This window comes from Ambystoma mexicanum, chromosome 5q, assembly GCF_040938575.1.
Source record: "Ambystoma mexicanum isolate Mex_15411 chromosome 5q, UKY_AmexF1_1, whole genome shotgun sequence".
Classification (NCBI taxonomy): Eukaryota; Metazoa; Chordata; class Amphibia; order Caudata; family Ambystomatidae; genus Ambystoma; species Ambystoma mexicanum.
The window spans coordinates 1235660085-1235679695 of NC_090933.1; the positions used below are offsets into that span (position 1 = coordinate 1235660085).

The 19611-nt window shown below is 47.1% G+C and overlaps 1 protein-coding gene and 1 long non-coding RNA gene across 2 annotated transcripts in view; one reads left to right on the top strand and one right to left on the bottom strand.

Moving 5' to 3' along the window:
• LOC138497966 (three-finger toxin A2-like) overlaps positions 1–19611 on the top strand; it is an 83269-nt gene that overhangs the window by 52382 nt on the left and 11276 nt on the right. The window contains exon 2 of the mRNA XM_069621741.1: positions 6043–6147. Within this exon, the coding sequence (XP_069477842.1) occupies positions 6043–6147 (105 nt within the window). The remainder of the gene's footprint in view (positions 1–6042; positions 6148–19611) is intronic.
• The window catches only part of LOC138497968 (uncharacterized), a 423930-nt gene that overhangs the window by 4613 nt on the left and 399706 nt on the right, over positions 1–19611 (bottom strand). The window lies entirely within an intron of this gene.

Here is a 19611-nt window from a genome sequence, read left to right on the forward strand (position 1 = left end):
TTTGAGAATCGTCCAATGGGGAGCCGCCCAACCACTACATTCCGTGGGACAATTTCAGTGCACGCTGGTGCACAACAGCCAAGTTGTCTACACCATCATCCATGTGATTCGCAGCCCCACCAAAGGTCGCTGTCTGCTGCGCTAATACACTGCAAGCCATTTAGGCAGATCGACATCCACTACCAAAACTGTGAAGTGATTTAGTCTACCGAGACACCGACGGACATCCCAGAGTTGGTACGTGCGATGGACAGTATGTACACCACAGACTGCCCAATCTCATGAGAGGTCACCCAGGCTAAATTCCCAGATGTGTGCAAAGGACTGGGAAAACTGAAAAACGTGTTGATCAAGCTACACGTCGACAAGACAGCATGACCTGTCCCCCAGCACCCCATGAGGATAGTATTTCCTCTCCAACAGGCAGTTTCACAGGAACTGAACCAACTGTTATGAAACAACATAATCAAACTGGATACCGGACGATCCCGTGGGTCTCTCTGCTCGTGATCATCCCCAAAGAAGGGGGGCACATGCGGCTGTGTGTTGAGATGAGAATTGCCAATACTGCCGTTCTACGGGAATAACATTTGGGCCCCTGTATTGAGGGCATGATTGTGCACTTGAACAGGGCAACCACATTCCTGAAACTCAACTTGGTCCACCAACTGAAACTACACCCAGAGTCGAGGGTCATCACCACATTCTCAACACATGAGGGCCTTTATCAAAACCGATGCTTGAACTTCGGCATCTCCTCGGCGGCAGAGATATTTCAAGATGCCATCAGACAAGTCATCCGCCCAATCAAATCTGCGCTGAACTACAGCAACGACGGCCTGGTCTTTGGGATGACACAGGAAGAAGATGACACCGCCCTGGTGTACACGTGCAATGCATTACAGAGCGCTGGCCTCACGCTCAATCTGGAGAAAGGCAGGTTCAACAAGAAAAAACTCTCATTTTTTGGATACGTCTTTTCTGATGCAGGGATGACACCAGACCCAGACAAAGTGAGTACAATCACAAACCCCCAAGCACCACAATAAGTGGCTGACGTGCGATCTTTCATCAGCATGGCAGGGTACTGTGCCAGATACATCCCGCATTACACAACCCGCACTGAACCCCTGCAGCAACACCTACAGATGGACACGATGTTCCAATGGACTGATGAATGCCAGAGTGCATTCGAAAACATCAAGCGAGCACTAGCCGAAGCCAAATGCCTCACCTACTTTGACCCCACCTAGCACACGGAGATCATTGTGAACGCCAGTCCAGTCGGGCTCAGGGCCATCTTTGCCCAAACAAGTGGGGCGGACATGCACCTCAGACACATAGTGGCATATGCGAGCAGGCAATTCTCGCCCACGGAAAAAACATATTTGTAGACCGAAAAAGAGAGCCTGGCGGCAGTCTGGGGATGTGAGCATTTCCACGATTTCATTATAGGGAAGAAATGTACCCTGATCAGCAACCACCGGACCCTTCTCTCCCTCTTCAGGAACCCCAGGACCAACATGCCACAGAGGATTGAGAGGTGGGACATACGCCTCCAAGAATATGATTACACCATCATTCACCAACCCAGGGATGATTAAAACCCTTCAGACTACATCTCACATCACCCCACAAGGGAGCCAAATGACAAGGAAGGGCGGCATAGAATATCTCAACTACGTCACAGCGAATGCATTACCGCCGGCCCTCTCACTGGAAACAGTTGCCTCCACGGCCGTGCTGATGTATCCATGGCTCTGGCCATAGCATTAACCACCAACAACAAGTGGAGGGACTATCACTGACAGCTTGAAAGCCACCCGGCAGCAAGCAAACATGAGATTGAGAGGCTGGCCAGAATACACAAGCAGCTAGCAGTCAAGGACCAATCGATACTACTCCGGGGATGCAAGCTGGTCATACCACCCGTGCTCAGGGCGGAAGTCATAAGGGCAGTTTACAAAGGACACATGGGGGCTGATAACACGAAAAAGCAACTGAGGTGCCATGCCAGGTTCCCTTTCATGGACACCTTCGTGGAAGAATGGATAAAGAACTGTTTGCCCTGCAAATGCACTGCGAGAGTGGATGCCCCATACCACTATAACCTACACAAATCCAAGACAGACCGTGGGACCGCGTGGCAGTTGATGTCTATTGCCCAATGGACACAGGCGATTAGATATATTTATGATTACCCACCATAAAGAGAATAGTCATGATGGCATACCCACAGATTTGCCGCAACCTTCGACGTAGTGCTGAGAGAATGCGGCATATCCTGTACAAGCAAATCAGACAATGGGCCCCCGTTCAGCAGCCATGACTTTGCCACGTTTGAGAGACACCTGGGGTTCTAGCACCAAAAAAATCACACCCAGATAGCCACAGGCCAATGGAATGGCAGAACGGTTAATGGCGTCCATCAAAAAGACAATTAAAAGGGCCCATGTTAAAACCATGAACCCCCACCAGGCACTGTGCAGGATGCTCAGGGACTACAGAACTCCCGCCCATGAAGCAACTGGCAAAACACAGGCTGAAATCATGATGCGCTACCATGTGCAGACCAGATTGGTGACAAACCCGGATGACTCAGAAGAAGCGAATGAGGACATAGAAACTAGGGATGCAGAGAAGAAAGAGCACGCCAAACAAGACAAAGACAACTGATGGAGGGCAGTGCCAAAGAATTTGTGGTCGGTGAGGAGGTCCTAGTAAAACAGCCAATTAATAGGAAAACAGACACTCGGTACTCACTGAGACCCCTCACAGTCGTGGCCCTCAAAGGTACAATGGTGACAGCGCAGAATGCAAAACAAGAAGTCACAAGGAATGCCAATTCAAACACTTCATAAAACGAGAGGACGCGGACATAGCAATAACAGACTCAGACCCAGAGGCAGCAGAACCTCAGGTACCTCAGATACTGAGATCATGTCAATACAATGAGAATATTAAAAACAAGAAATACAAACAATATACATTCAAATATCTGCCATTCTTAATTGATCACAGTCATGTAGTCACACACAATAGTCAGTATAAAACAAACTGAGAAAAAGCAACAGTGAATTTTAAAAGTTGGCTTTTTTGTTTTTACAGACTTGACCGTGATGATGGAAACATGTCTAAAATGCATTGACTCTACTTTAGTCTGTTTACTGTCAGATATTTCCTGACACTTCTCTTTTGCACAGTTCATTCCCTGGGATCTTAGCCAGACATCTGAAGACTCTATACCATGCCTATGTATTCTTGATTGACATTTACTTTAGGTGTAAACCAAATAAATAACAGACTCAATAATAGCCACCACACACTTTCACAGTTATGCACTTAGGCACCTTTATACATTCATACATTAGAGAGAACATATAGACAATCAAACTATCTCATAAATAGTATAGTGGTGAGCAAAGAAACATTGATGGTTAACATTTGCATTGAACACATGAGAAAAACATGAAAAACACTTTGCATCAATAATTACATTTCTTTGGATCAGCACAAAACTTCAAACATACCATCTAAGTTTTCCATCTAACATCATTCCACATATCTAGCACTTTGGCTATGAAGCAAATGCACTATAGATATAACTTCAATTCTCATTTACGTTCCCCTGCCCTTAGCTAATGTTGGGTTAGTAGCAAAACTAAGAGTTTACGAGATAATGGATTATGAAGATTGCGACCCCTTCTTCATGAAAGAAGCCCCCAGCTACCTAATTTAGAATCAGGCTACTTCATCAGTCAATGCTAAATGTCAGTACTCAAACTCACCCCCTTTATTGTCCCTAATGCTAAATGTTAGTACCAACACCACTGCACACAGCCTATGGCATATACTGCACAAATGATTTAACACATAGCCTTTCATGACGAACACATGTTCAAAATGCATTGACTCTGTTTTAGTCTGTTTCACATTTTGAATGTTTTTTGCATTAAATAACTGTATCATCACTTGTATTACATTGCATCTGTAAATAAGTAATATATTCAAAAATGCTATTGTATTGGCATGGTCGGGGTACCATTTGTTGAGCACACAGTACTAAAGAAGCGATCCTTGGTCATTTGTAGTTTGGGCTATTAGGTAGCTCTTGCAACACCTATAAGCCGGAACTATTGAATTAGAGTACAGATAGGGAGAAATTGCATATGGGGAAGGACACACAGCTTGTATGTGTTGTTTGGTTATTTGCCCACCCATTGACTGCCAATGGCAATGCTAATCCCCTTGGCCATTCCCAACGAGTTCCTGTCCCTCCATGTCCAAAGCACATCCTCCTGGGATCTCTTTGAGCTTGCTTTATCAAGCCTTACCAGCAAACATTGCACTCGTAATGCCTTCCAGTGTTGTTTCAAAGCAGTCTTCTGAGAATTAATAACTTACTTGGAGTTGTAAATGCACTACTGGTGTAATAAAAATGTCTTAAGCAGGTATTGCTTCAGCCATTCAATTTATAAGCACTATATGTGTCCTTCACTGAAATCCTGTTAAAAACAAGCATTGGCAAAGCCAACAGTCATGGCTTGTGTATAAGTATTAGGCATTTGCCAGGCACTGCTATTATATACCCAGATACCTGCACCATTTTGCACCGGTTACCATAAATGGCCAGTTAATACCACAGCAGCTGTGCCTGGCAAGTGCCTTTCCCATGCCTACACAAAAGCCACAACTGTTGGCATTTCCAATGCTTGTTGGATATATAGTTGAATTATGCCATACTCGCAGGCCAAGAGGCTGCTCCAACAGTCCGAACCAAGTCACAAAACCAGCCGTTGGAAGGTTTTAGCTTAGTTAGTTAATGTAGCGGGCGCGCAGTTACATGAGCAGCAGAGTTACTTCACTAAGAATATTGCTTCGATTGTATCAGGATCTTCTCAAACATTCTGTACAAAGAACAGCGTGGTGTGTGCTGCTGCCAAAACAAATAAACCAGGATTTGAGTCGGATGGTGGTTGGAAACATGTAACTTAGGCAATTAGCACTAACGGAAAGCACAGTCAAATTTTACTTTTTTACTTGGCACATATTCCGAATTTGTAGATAAAACAATGTCCAGAATCGCACAGATTTTGGTAAAGTGACCAATCGGGGTTAGATCCCAGGTTTCCCTGACTCCAGACTTGAAACACGCAGCTTACAATGTATTGGTTTTTTATTTGTATTTTATTATATGTTTCACAGAGAACAATCAGTAGTACATAAAAATAGCCGTAGCAAAGAGTATTTCAGGGTCGACCGGTCACAACCAAACAGGCGATTGACATAAGTGAGTTTTTAAGGAGGAGTGAAAGAGAGAATAGGAGGTAATAGATTGGAGAGATAGAGGAAGGAGATTCCAGGAGAGGGAGCAAGAAGTTGGAAAGAGCGGAAACGAGATAGCGCTGAGTGGGTACAGGGGACATTGAGTCGAAAAAGACTAGCGGAATGAAGAGGCCGAGAAGTGGAATAGAATAAGAGAAGTTAGGCGAGGTAGACAGGAGCAAGACCATAAAGAGATTTGAACACTAGGCAAAGGAAGTTGAATTTTAGCTGGGAGTGAAAGGAAAGCCAACCGAGAGAGTCAAGGGCAGAAGAAACAGAGTCTTGGTAAGAGAGCAGACAAAGAGATCGAATAGAGGAATGATAGATTGATTTGAGAGTGGCAAGATGTGAGGAGGGTAGACCAAAGAATAAAACAGCAGTAGAAGAGTCGAGAAAAGACTCGCAAGGAGACCAAAAGTTTAGTAGCGTGAAAGGTAAGAAAAGGGGCGAATCTTACGTATGTTGTAAAAATGGAATCGACAGGCATGTGAGGTGAGAGAAATATGGTGGGCAAAGGAAAGATCAGAGTCAAAATAGAGGCCAAGATTGCGGGCAGTGGAGGAGAAAGAGAGATTTGATTCAACAATGAATCAAATTGCACTAGCAAGTACTGAATAATAAATTGTTTTCCCACTATATAGTCATGCACACGCCCATCTGTAGGATGTCACCACTGAAGATAACTAATAGAATCGGCCATGTCTTTCTTTTTTTCAGCTGACTCTCTTACGTGCTACACATGCACCGCTGCAATGGCGGACAGCAGCTGTATGACAAACCAGACCTGCCCTTTCGGCATGGATTACTGTGAAACCATAATTGGTAAGTACCAGCACTGGTATGTACTCTCAGGGGAAGCTTGGAGTGAGGTGCAGGGGAGGGTGAAGTGGAGCAGTGAGGCAGCTGGGGAAGCAGAGGTAAAAGTACATTTTTAGAAATTGGCTGGAACTCCTCTATTCTCTGAACAGTAAAGTCTAATGAGATTTCCACAATGCAGACCTCTTCATTTTTACCCATGGCTGTGCGGGACAAAGCCATCCAGTCCTGTTTTTGCTTGGAATTCTGGCACTTGTAGTTTTCCTAAATTTGAAATAGAAAAAACTAAAATACAAGTCCCAAATTTCAAATGGGAAGTCAAAGAATCGAAGGGGAAAAACAGGACTGGAGGGGCGTCTCACCCATGGCTATGGGAAACTTGAGAGCTTTGAGAATGTCAGACATGTATGCAAATGATCTGCACTGAAATTCATCATATGTACCAGCGAGCCCTGCCATATTCAGAAGTGTTTTGAAAATGTGTGGGATGCAAACGTGCTTCTGGGGAGCTGCGACCAGTTCTCTAAAGGGATTTTTAAATGATTCTATATTTATCATAATTATGGTCCAGTCATCTGCCACATCAAGAGCACTGTGTACAATTCTGGAGACAGAAAGGGGCTGATTCATGGAATTTCATGCAGAAATCGCGCAAGGACCGCGCACTGAGAAGAACACTGCACGAACCCACGCGCAGAAAGAAAAATGCGCGCCACTGGTGTTCATGGAAATGTTCGTGCAAAGTAACCGTATTGCTAAGTCACGGCTGTATCGCCCCCGACACGCCCACACGCAAAGCAGGAAACTGCCAGATCAGCTACTTTGCGCGCTCACCTGGGCACAAATGCACACACCCTTCAAGCAGTGTGTGGCGTCCCCCGTAAGCAGGCCTGCGACTCTGGGAGCCTGCTCGCTGGTCCCTAGTAACTATATCCGGCACCCCGACAACATGCATATGAAAATTCATAAATCAGCAATAACTTGGGAAATGTTCGTGCAAACCCACTTAAAACGTTCCTGCACCCCGCTACACAGTTTACGTGCACCCCTACGTTACAGCGGAACCCCAATTGAGTACACATACCCTGAAATCTGACATGCGATCCCACCTGCGTGCTGAAAATCCTATGCGCAAGTGTACTTATGGCAGCCTTCGGGTGGAGGATTCTATGAAGGACTTGCGTGAGCATTTCCCAACCGAGACGTCTCTTGCTGCGCGATAGTGGGCGTGCGAGGGACTGCCTGCAGGCCATCCTTCGGAACGCCCACTTTTTCGCAAGTTAGTCCGCATTTCTGGTGAAAGCGGCCTCTTACCAGCCAACTGCGCAGGCCACGCACACCCTCTGCTCTGAGTCTCGGGCGAAGCCTTCAATGGCTCGCACAGGTGTGCTTGGCCAGTGCAAAATCCGCGCGATTCCAGGAAAAATGCTCTGCATTCGATTCCATGAATCAACAAACCGGGTTGTGCATGCAGACTGAGCGCAAGTAGCCCATTTTCTGCTCAATACTTCCATGAATCGGCCCCAATAAGTATTAAAAGATATTTTGTGCTACTGGGGCACGTTCTCAGAAATATTGCTGGTGAGAAAGCACGGCCTCCAATGCAGCAGTTATGTGCTATGGAATGAGCAATCCTTTTCCTATCCACCAATTAAATTTGCAATTGTCCATTTACAGATTGTGATAGGATTGTGACTATTGTATGACATTCAGAAATCAGCTAATGGCCTATCAGAACCCTTTGTTGGTGGGTACTCAGAATATCCACAAGTGCACTCACAGGTAGTTCAGCACAACACCCAGAGGCCATGTTCGCCTAAAACCCTCCCCCAGTAGAATGACTAGGAAACCCTGGTGAGGCATCTGAGAGTGTGTAGGCATTTAGTCTGCCTGCATTGCCTCGTCCCAGAAAGAAGGACCCAGATTCTCTGCGATGTAATCCCCACCCAGCATTCCCCATGTGCTTTCCTATTCAGATCAATACCCAATGTCATTTCCCCTAGCAGCAGCCAGGAAGACTAGGTGTAGGTGCTAGGCCTGATCTTCAAGGTGGGTGCACTGACCCAGCCACGGGTAATGTCCTAAGATGAGGGAGACACTATCAGATCAGAGCCACAGGAAGAGAACGGGGGGAGCATAAGGGTGGGCTGGGAGTTCCGATAGTTGCTGGCATCCTGTCTCTCTGACTAGAAGGTTCTTGCAACTTTCCACAGAATGTAGAGATCCGGTGCTTAGCCCCCAGCCTGTAACGGAGTGCTCAGGAACCCTGACTCTGGTAGCGGAGGCAGGGGTCGCCCCCGTGCTTTATTGAATCAGGTAATGATTGGCATGGCCTTGACCCAACTAGAATGCCAAAAGAGCGAGCGGGGGGGGGGGTGTTGGACAGGCAGTTCACGTACAAGTATTATGAAGCCTAGCTGCATAAGGGCACTAAGACAGGACTGATGAGCGAGCAATGCATTAGTAACCCAACTAGGCAACATGCCTCGTAATAAGGTCCCGCTGACATATGCTGAATAGAAAACATGAGCAGAATTAATGTATAACCCACTTTGTCTCTGTGTCCTAAGACAGTCTGCTACAGATCTCTCCCAGGCACTCGAATTCAGCTGTGCCCAACTCTACTCCCATTTATGGTCTGTCCACCAGCCCTAATGATGCCCTCACTGGGGTCCAAATGCAGCTGTGCCCAACTTTCTTTTCCCAAGCCCAATCTATCCAGACCCCATCAGAGCTCAGGATTCTTCTGAGATGCCTGTGCGTGGATGGTCGTTCTTTCAGGCTAGCGGGAATACCTCCACCTGCGATAGGAAGCACCCTTCCTTCAACCTGGAATACCCTGTTCCCTCATGTGTGTGTCTTGAAAATGTAAATGTGCCCTGCAGATCTGATATCTGATACAATGTCCAACAAAGATTAATGATGAGAAGATATACAAGGGCAACTTCCACGGCCGAATTTTCTTTTATCAATAGTAGCATAAGATATTGATATTGATATATTATTTATATTGCGCTCTTACACAAGTGTTTCAGATAGAAGATTAGTAATAGACAGTGTGCATAACATGTCCTGTGTGGCATGCATCTAGTTGAGTCTGTGCCCCTTATTCACACACACACAACACAGAGTACTAACCACTGTACGATCGCGGGCCCTTATTTATGTATTGGAAGTTTGTCGACATTCAGCTCATCCCCTTAAAGATCCCTGTCCACCCAATGGCGCAGTGGGAGGCACAGGCGGTGACATAATAGTCAAGGCATTATATGTAATATGGGTATTACTCAAGTTGACCAGGCCCATTTGCTTGCGACCGATTTGGCAAAAATGTTTGCGGCCATTCTGACCGCAAATATATGTGGGGGGTGGGTTTGGGGTAATAAATAATATAGGGGGATTTGGGAGAGGGGGCTGCGAGGAGTTTCCCCACATATATTTGCCTTCAAAATGGTAAAAAACAAACAAAATAAAATGGTCAAATCGGCCACGGGCAAATTGATACGAACTATCGTATACATCCGTAATATGTGCCACGTGGGAGACTACAGGTCTACGTAAAGATTGCTCAGGAGGGCACAACCCATAACCCATATGCTATGTTCTTAAGCAGGAAGTGTCATAATAGCTCAAGTCGAGGGTGCACGCGGGTGGACAGAGTCCCCCCATTTATTTCAAAGGGCACCTTGATATGCTAATTTCTGGTGACGCCACATTCAATTGGTATGTTTATGAGCCCCCCACTTTATTTTTTTAGGAATGGATCCCTTTTCCTAATTAAAGGCAATTACAGGGTACACTCAATGTGAGTGCAACTTTACTAAATGTTCACCAGTCTGATTCATATATTGATACGAATGAAACATAAATCAGAGTTTGGCCTCTGCCATGGAAGAAATAGGAGCCTGCATTCTCCAGCCCAAGAAAATGCAGAACTGGATACCGGCCTTTCCATGCAAAAAGCTGAGTCAACTGTGGAACAGCATCCAGCACCCTTCTAAATTGTGCAAGTCCCTTTAGAGTCTTCAGGAGCCTGCCAATTGCTCTACATGTGCCAACTTGCATGATTTAAGACTGTTAGGCATGATTGTATGTAGTAACCCTGTGGGAGACTACACCAGCCTTGTCCTCTTGGCAATAGGTAACCCAACCTTTGGTATAGGCCTGTACTACACAAGTTGGTAGTGTGACTGAGCAGCCAGGCTTATCTCAAGAGTGGTCAATGTGAGCCGTAGGGTTGCAACATAGAGTTTCACAGTGACAAGTATTCAAAGAACACTTATACTCAAGGTTTCTTGATAAAATAATTTTTTATTAATTTAACAGTCAGTTTTAAAATAAGCCTTCATTAGAAGGGAGCAATTGGCAACAATAAAAATACACTTCAAAATACACTCCTCCAGTTCAATAAAGTAAGTAGATACCCTTTTGGGATGGCACACAGATATTCCTACACCCCGAGGTGACTTCAATTGCTAGGACACTGTGGACATTAATATATCACTTTTCACACTTAAATGGTAATACTGAAGTTGTGGCAGAAAGGAAAAGGTTAGGGAAGGAAACAATGGTTAACACGTTTCTCAGGTTAGTACTTTTGAACCCCCCAATACAATGTAGATTAACCATTTCCCAGCTATGCAAGTAAGGTATGTATGACATTTTGGAGCGATAGTTAAACACAAAGTCTGAGGCTATAAAGAGTCTTTCAGGGAGCCAGGACAGCCAATGTCACTTGAGCAAAGCCTAGGGGAGCTGAGGCATTACTTGAAGGTAGGTAAAAGTCTTGCACAATGTTAAGAGAGTTTTGTTGAATAAGAAATCAGTGTTGGGCCACAAGCTGGGAGGCTCGTGAAGGGCAAATCTGCAAGCAACTCTGCAAAGGGAAGCCAATGCAAGTCTCAACTGAGAGCAAGCAAGCTACACACACAAGAGGTAAGTAACCCCTTAGTTCACACTACCTTAGGTCTGAAAAAATGGTTCCAGCTGGTTTCTGTACCTGTTGTAGTTCCAGCAGACCCTGTTGTTCCTGGGCCTCAGTCATGGAGACAAGAGGGAGGATGTCTGGGGACTCCTGCACAATGATTTGAAGGTCGGCAGCAGCAATGGGCACAATTCAGATCAGCAGCACTTCACAGTTTCAGCTTCTCGCTAGTAGCACCACCGCGGTTCTTGGACACCTTGAGGACTTTCCTTGCTTCTGGGGTCCATCACTCTGTTGAGGTGGCTCAGGCTTGGTCATCCCTGCTTCGAGGGAGTCCGGAGGATCTTCCTGGAGTGCAGGTCTGGCTTAAAAAGATGCACTTGATTCTGGTGCTCCTGTCCCCGGGCACTTGGTTCCTGCAGCAGCAAATGAAGTACAGCCAGCAGACTCGGTTTCAGTCGAGTTTGTCTTGGGGTTGATTGGTCCCACCAACTCAAGGGGAGAAGTCGTCCTTTACGGGATTCTCTAGTCAATGTCGAAATAGGAGCTTCAGCACTGCAGCAGGGCTTCACCGGGCAAACCAACGGTCCAGGAGTTGCAGCAAGCGTCTCTTCTAGTTTCTTTCTTCAGTTCCTTAGTCCAGTGGTCGACTGCCTTCCTTGTAAAATACCTCACCTTTTATGCAAGTCGTTCCCATTCATTCGCAGCCTAGCTGTCACTCACACAGCAGGATGGCTGTCCTCCAAGGACAGCCAGCCTGCTAATCACCTTTGCGTGCATTCCTGTAACCAAGGAGACTAAGCACATGGAGTTTCGGGCACCTCAATTGCTTCAGTGAATCCCCCGAAAGACAAAATGAACAAAGGGACCAAACCTGGTTTGGCTTACAGAGTAAATCTCAAGAAGGACCTTTCCAACAAGAAATGGTGAAAAAAGAAGACGGGCCATTTTTACAAAATGGGCCCCCATGGGTGCTATACTGCAGCTGCGAACGCAGCCCGCGGTAAAAACACACAATGGTAGGAAAAAGTAAACGACTGCCACCAGCCATTAATTGTAGAAAGGGTAACCTAAAAATGTTACATGAGAAGTTAGACAAAGGGGATACTAAGTAACCCCTCCAGCACCCTATTGTAAGAGAGTGTGTTCTGGGTGTATAAAGAGGAGCATGTAAGTAAAGTCAATGGGCCTCATTACACGGTAGGTGGTAAGGGTTTACTGGTACCGGTAAGGGCACCGGTACCGGTAAACCCTTACCGCCTTACTACGAGGTCCCTTTGCAGAGCCGTTAAGGAACGGGCCCGCTAAGGGACCTTGGTGGTAATTACGGTACCGCAATTTGCAGTAACGTAATTAGCTCCTTCTCCATTCCCATTGAGCCCTATGAGGGCAAAAATGGGAATGGGGAAGTGCCTCGGTGAATGGGGAATTACCGCCCCCGTTCGCCTTGGAGTAGGCCGGTAATTCTGCCATCCACCAAGGCGGACACGGTAAAATACTGGCGGCAACCATGGCGCTAATAGCGCCATGGTTACCGCCTACCGTGTAATGAGGCCCAATGTCACTTTACTACTCTTGGAAACAGTAGTTATCCAATAGAAGGTATTTAAACATTAGCAGAGATCCAAATGATTTCTCTGTGACACTGCACTGAGGGTGCTGTGTGTCACAATGTAAAAAGATGATGCCTATGGAGTTTGTCAGACTTCAAAACCAAAAGAAACACAGTGTTCAAATCAAATAAAAATGCATGAGGGACGGGGTCAAAGGTCTCACTCTCTTCAGGCTAAAAATTAAAAGTCCTAAAGTCCAGCAAAGGAGCTGGGGGTCTCTAAGGTAGAAGGGAATTAGCGCATTTATGAGAATTCTCCCTAACAGAGACTGTGGGGCTATTTCACAAAATGTTTGCAATGGCACAAGCAGAAGATGCCCAAAGCAGAAAGTGTCCATGCATGCATGCATATACTGTTACTTCGGCATACCTTTTGTTAGGAAAGATTTCTTAATTGTGGGTAATTTTCCTTCCATGTGGCAACCCCTAAACTTTTTGCTGTTGTTTTCAACATGTTCTAGACTTTGCCAGCGAAGTGCAGCCTTCTGCCGCACTCCTCTGGGCTTTCGCTCCATTCTTACGGGGAAACTGACATGCCCTTAAGACAGTTAGTACCGGGAAACGTTGTTTTCCGTAGTTCTTTTATCATGTTGCAGCTTTCACGCAACATGACACAAGAGGACACTATAAGCTAAGTTACTGCTCTCTTGGGTCTCTAGTCTTCTACAGGCCCTAGACACTCTCTTTGGATTGTTAACGAACGGTGCAAGTGAATCACGGACGGGACTGGTGGCAGCAATCGTTTCTTTGTGTTTTGAGCTCCATTTGGCTGTTTAAGCACATTTCTCGCGCTTAGCCCAAAATGGTGGCCTGGCTTCCAATATGGCCAGACCACGAGGCTCTTTGTCCTGCCCGCTGACCGTCTTGGCCCCTTCACCTTCCCCAGGTCGAGCCGACCCGGGGCCTTCCTTATTTGGCCATGTACTTTCCCGCGAAACACAGATGCTTTCCCGAGCTTCTACAGGCCTTGTGCGTGCCTCCAGGATGTGGGCTGGGATGCCTGGTCCCAATACACATCCTGGGTGCCAGAGAGTCTAGTGTGTCGTGAATGCCTGGGACCACCGTGGTCTGTGATAGGTGCCCGTATGGTGTGAGTGTTTTGTGAGCAGATCTCCCATTGGGTCCCCTCCGTTTTGGCTCGAAGGGAGCCGTGGATAAGAGGAGGCTGGAAACACCACAACCATGTCGATCTCCTGAGTTCTCACAAACGAAGGAATACAGGAGCCAAGTATCCTGCAACTACGAGGCTGAACCGAGGAATCGCTGGTGACCCGCTGAAGGACTGCTCCTCTGCACTGCTGTCGCTTTGTGAAACCCTTTCTACCTCTGATTGAACGAGAAGGCCTGTACTGGTACTTCGACCCCTTGGAATAGTGGGAACAACTATTCTCGGCATCTTCACCATCTCCTGCACGTAAGCCTTCGGAAGTGTCTCTGGGCCATCCAGTGGACTGACCAGCCTACCCAGGAGTCTTGCTCTGTAACCGCCGTCAGGTTGCTGCTGTATTACGAGTCCTTGCCACTCTCACACGATTCATACACTTGGCGTTCCCAGGTCTGCAGTGAGAAGTGTACATTGGGCTGAAATACACACAGCCGCTCATTGCCCTGCTGTGGTAACAATCTGTGTGGGTTCACTGCATTTGGGACATCCTCAACTCTAACTTCTGCTGCCGCGGAATCTACACAACGCCGAGACATCCCCTGCTCGTATCTGAACCTGCCAGCACTGAAACTGATGCGGAGAAGCCTGGGTCTGCCTGCATCGGGGACCAGTGAGTAGCGACGCTAGGAACTGCTCGCCCTCCTGCAGTAGCCCGTAGCCTTTCCTCGCTGTGTTAAACAGCACCCCTTTTCCGTACTCGCGCTCTGCTTCTGCCCACAGTGGAGGCTGCGCTTGAGTCACGGAGCTCTGTTCATCTTCATTTGTTCATCAAACTGAACTGCCTGATTCCCTCGAAGAGACTCCCCTTTGCCCGTTGGCACAAGCGTGTGCAGGTACTTTTGAGCACAAGGCTCCACTCTTCGTAGGGCTCGGACTTCCTTCTAGTTAGGTGCCTCTGAAGGCGGACTGGGTCTAACTATTATTCGCACTGCCTGTTTTCCTCCCCATCTAGGTGGTCTGCACATTTTGTGCGTTTAACTCATTAGACTCGTTGGTAATTGTATATATATTGTATTTGATTGTGATGTGTTGGTTCACTTGAGGTTTATTGTGATTTCTTGCTACGGTCAATGTTACAAAGGCCTTGGAGTAATTTGTAAGTGTCCTTGCTTTGTGTGCTCATTGCGGGCTTTCAGTCACCCTCACCCCTCTTGAGACCTAGTCTTGACCGCCGCAACCGCTACCTTGATTGGTCTGGCTTGTCCAGAGGTTACCCTGTTCCAAGAAACTAGGCTGGCGTTCTGAACCTCTGCCCCTCCAGGGCAGAGTTCAGAAATCCATCTTAACAAATTGGTGTACAGCGGTGGGATACGACTGAAGGTCTCCAGTGTTGCGCACGAGCGAAGGCATTTCAAGTTATTCCTACCAGGACAAGTAGTGAATTGTCGTAGTATAACTTTTAAAAGGCCATAGTCCTATCTAACAGTATGGAAACAAATACCTTGTTAACTTTAAATGCTTCTAAATCCGAAACATTGAAAAAGATGTGTGCGGAGAGAGGTGTCTCCTCGCAATGCACCAAATTGGATATGATCCAAAGAATCATGGCGTGGCAAGAAGCTCAGCTTGACGCTATAACTTCTGAGGACAGTGCAGAAGGAGGTGGGGATGCTCTCACTGGCAGAACCAACGGTTCTGCCGCTGCACTGGTCCACCGCGACCACAAGGACAGGGAGGATGAGACGTCTAATGTTTCCTCTGCCAGTGTTGATTGGGGAGGCCATGCTTGAATTCAAGAAGCAAGAGCTGCTGTTTAGGCAGAAGGAGCTTGATTTCAGTATGGCCAAGCTAAAAATCGAACAGGCAGAAAAACAGAAAGACCGGGATCACCAATTGGAACTGGCCAAGCTTCAGGTTGCAAATGAATCCAAGGGTCTTGGACATGGGTCTGGGGAGTCCTCTCATCCACGGTTTCCAAATGATCTGCTCAGTGTGTATGAGGAAAAGAATGACATTATGGACTGGCTGAATACGTTTGAGTATGCATGTGAAGTTCAACAAGTTGACAATGCTGATAAGGTTGCCTGGTTACTCAGCAGACTGCCCCATTCTGGCTGCAGTGCCATTATGGAAATGCCGAAGACTGAGCGAGCAGATTTTGCAATGTTGAAGCAAAATCTCATTTTAATGTTTGGAAAGACTCCTGCCCAATATTTAAAACGATTCCGAGAGTATAAGAAAAAAGAAGGTGGTACTTGGGTATCTTATGTAACCGAATCCTTAAAAAACTTGACTGGATGGGTCGAAGGTTATAAGGTTTCTATCTTTGAAGGCATGATAAGTCTTGTCATGCTGGAACATATTTTTGCATCTTCTTCCCCGGAGCTTATGCAGCATTTGGCAGATTCAAAGGAGATAGATCCTAAGAAGCTGGCCATTGCCGCAGATTTATGGGTGTCACATCGAGTGTCCCATAAGGACAAAACTCATCCTGGTAAGCAGGAGGAAGGGAAAAAGTCCAAAGATAAGGAGGGTTGAGAATCTGATAAATCTTCTTCTCAAAAAGGCCACAAAAAGAAAAATAAGGGTAAGACACAAGAGAACTCACAGGGTAGTGGAGGTCAGCCTCCGAACCAGAACTCTGGTTACAATAAGCCTCCCTATGTAATCAGACCCAATGGATCGTGTTTTGCTGGTGGAGCAACTGACCACGTGAAGGGGGATCCCCGGTGTGAGGTTAAACCTTTGGGGGTCCACTCCGCTAATCTGGCCTTCTCCTCCTACGAGGAAGAAGAGATTACAGGAGCATCCTTCTCCTCAGACTCCTTCCCCAGCGGGATAGAAGCTGAGGTAGTTTTAGTTTCCCTGGGTTCCTGGGAGCCTAAAGTCGCAGAGGCTTATGCTAGGATTCCAGATAATGCCAAGCACTACTTTGAAGACAGTGTGCTGATCAATGGAGTAGATACTCCAGCTCTTAGGGATAGTAGTCGCAGTCGAACTGTAGTGGATTCTACCTTGGTAGACTCAGAGGAAGTTGCCAGAGCTACTCTGATCCCCACTAAGTTGGCTGACGGCCCACCTCGCATGTTTCCAGTAATACCTGTAAATCTTACTTTAAATGGTACAGCAGTCAGGATTCCAGTGAGCATTCAGAGAAACGTCCCAGGAAAGGTCTTGTTAGGCAACGATCTCAGAGCTTTAGGGCTCGTAGGAGACACTGCCGACAGACCCGGCACACGGTCTCAAACACTGGCAGCATTGGCCAAGACCAATACGCCGCCCCAGCCAAAGGGGAAACCCAAGGCGAAAGGAGTAAGAAAGTCAAGACGAGGGAAAGAGAACATTCCCCCGAACTCGCCTACCACTGAGGTGGAGGAAGTTGGTCAATCACCCGGACCTGACGAGGGGGTGGCGATGCCTGAAGTATTTGACCCCAATGACCATCCTGAACTAAAATACTTGTTAGTAGAAGGTGGTCCTGACAGGGAAGAATTCAGTAAAGGCCAACGTGAGTGCCCATCTCTGGAAGGCCTAAGGAGACAGGCCTGCTCCCAGCTTGAGGGTGAACCTCCTGGGACACATCAGATTTATTGAGAAGGTGGACTCCTGTATAGTGAGCCCACAGAGGCTACAGAAGGAGACCATAGGAGGTTGGTGGTTCCCCTTGCTGTAAGACCCTCTCTCCTGCAGCTGGCGCATGAAGTGCCCCTGGCTGATCACCTTGGTATTAAGAGGACCAAGAAAAGGTTATCCATGCACTTCTACTGGCCCAAGATGGGGGTGCAAGTAGAAAGTCACTGCAGGAGTTGTGCCTCCTGCCAATTATCTGGTAAGAGTGGCTCAACAATCCACGCTCCATTGGTACCACTGCCCGTTGTGGGAATACCATTCGAAAGGGTAGGGATCGACATCGTTGGTCCCCTTGACCCGCAGACATCCTCAGGCAATAGGTTTATCTTGGTGCTAGTCGACTATGCTACCAGATATCCTGAGGCCATCCCATTGAAAACTGTAACTGCCAAGTCAGTTGCAAAAGCCTTACTTGGCATCTTTACTAGGGTTGGCTTCCCTAAAGAAGTTGTGTCTGACAGAGGCAGCAACTTTATGTCAAAGTATATGCAGGCTATATGGAAAGAATGTGGGGTCACCTACAAGTTCTCTTCTGCATACCACCCCCAGACCAATGGTCTGGTGGAACGTTTCAACAGAATGTTAAAGAGCATGATTGGGGCTCTGGAAGAATCTCAGAGAAGAAAATGGGATCTTCTTTTACCATGCTTACTGTTTGCCTACCGAGAGGTACCACAAGAGGGTGTTGGCTTCAGCCCCTTGGAACTTCTGTTAGGACATCCTGTGCGGGGACCCTTAGCCATAGTCAAAGAGGGATGGGAGATGCCCACTCCCCCTGTTACTACCAGCGTAGTAGATTATGTGCTGGGGCTCAGAAAATGGATGGTACTTCGGTTGGGCTTGGCTAGTGATAAATTGAAGGCAGGACAAGCGCTGGTGAACCATTGGTACGACCAGAAGCTTCCCTCGTCAACTTTACACCTGGTCAGAAAGTCCTGATCATGAATCCCATAAGGCCTCGAGCTTTATAGGACAAATGGTCAGGCCCTTACACAGTGGTGGAGCCCCTGGGCGAGGTTAACTATTTAGTGGACCTTGGAAGGCCTGGACAGGCTCCAAAAGTGTTCCACGTAAATAGGCTGAAGGCTTTCATCCCAAGAGTCGAAATCGCAGCGCTGCTACTGGCTTCAGATGTTGCGGAAGAGGAGTCAGAACCTCCCCCCGACCTGTTCCAAAGCAGTCCTTCAGATAGCTCCTTTGAGGGTGTCCGAGTGGCCCCTCACCTGACTTCTGATCAGCAGGCTGAGGTGAAAAGTTTGCGTAGGCAGTTTTATCCCCTTGTTTTCACAGTCGCCTGGTTTGACACCTTGGTGCAAACATAAGATAGACACAGGAGACAGTGTACCTACCAAAAGTAGGGGATACAGGATGTCAGACAAAGTACGGTCTTACATTAAGACCGAGGTCAACAAGATGTTAGACCTTGGGGTGATTGAATCCTCTAGTAGTCCTTTGTCCAGCCCTGTGGTTTTGGTTCCAAAGGCAGGCACTTCTGAATTGAGGTTCTGTGTGGATTACAGGGCTCTGAATGCTGTCACCAAGACAGATGCACACCCCTTGCCTCGAACAGATGAGCTGGTGGATACCTTGGGTGCCTCCAAGTACCTCAGCACGTTTGACCTCACTGCTGGCTATTGGCAAATAGCTCTAGCAGAACATGCCAAGGAGAAGACAGCGTTTTCTACTCCAGACGGTCTTTACCAATTCAGGGTAATGCCGCTCGGGTTGAAGAATGCACCTGCCACTTTCCAGAGTCTTGTGAATCATGTGTTGAATGGGTTGGACAAATTATGTCTTGCATTTCTGGATGATATAGCAGTTTTCAGTGCCACCTCGGAAGACCATGTGAAACACCTCGGGGTTGTGCTCCAGGCTCTTCAGAAAGCACACTTGACCATATAGGCTAGTAAATGCCAGACTGGACAAGGCTCCGTGGTTTACCTTGGACATGAACTAGGTGGAGAGAGGATACAGCCTCTTCCCAGTAAAGTACAAGCAGTACAAGACTGGCCTACCCCCACTACACAGACCCAAGTGAGAGAACTTCTTAGGACTCACGGGGTATTACTGCAACTTCATGGCAGACTATGGCACCATAGCTGCCCCTCTGACTGCTCTCACCACTCCGAAGAAACCCAAGATGGTAACTTGGACCAACGAGTGTGAGAAGGCCTTCAACGGCTTCAAAGACTCCTTGTG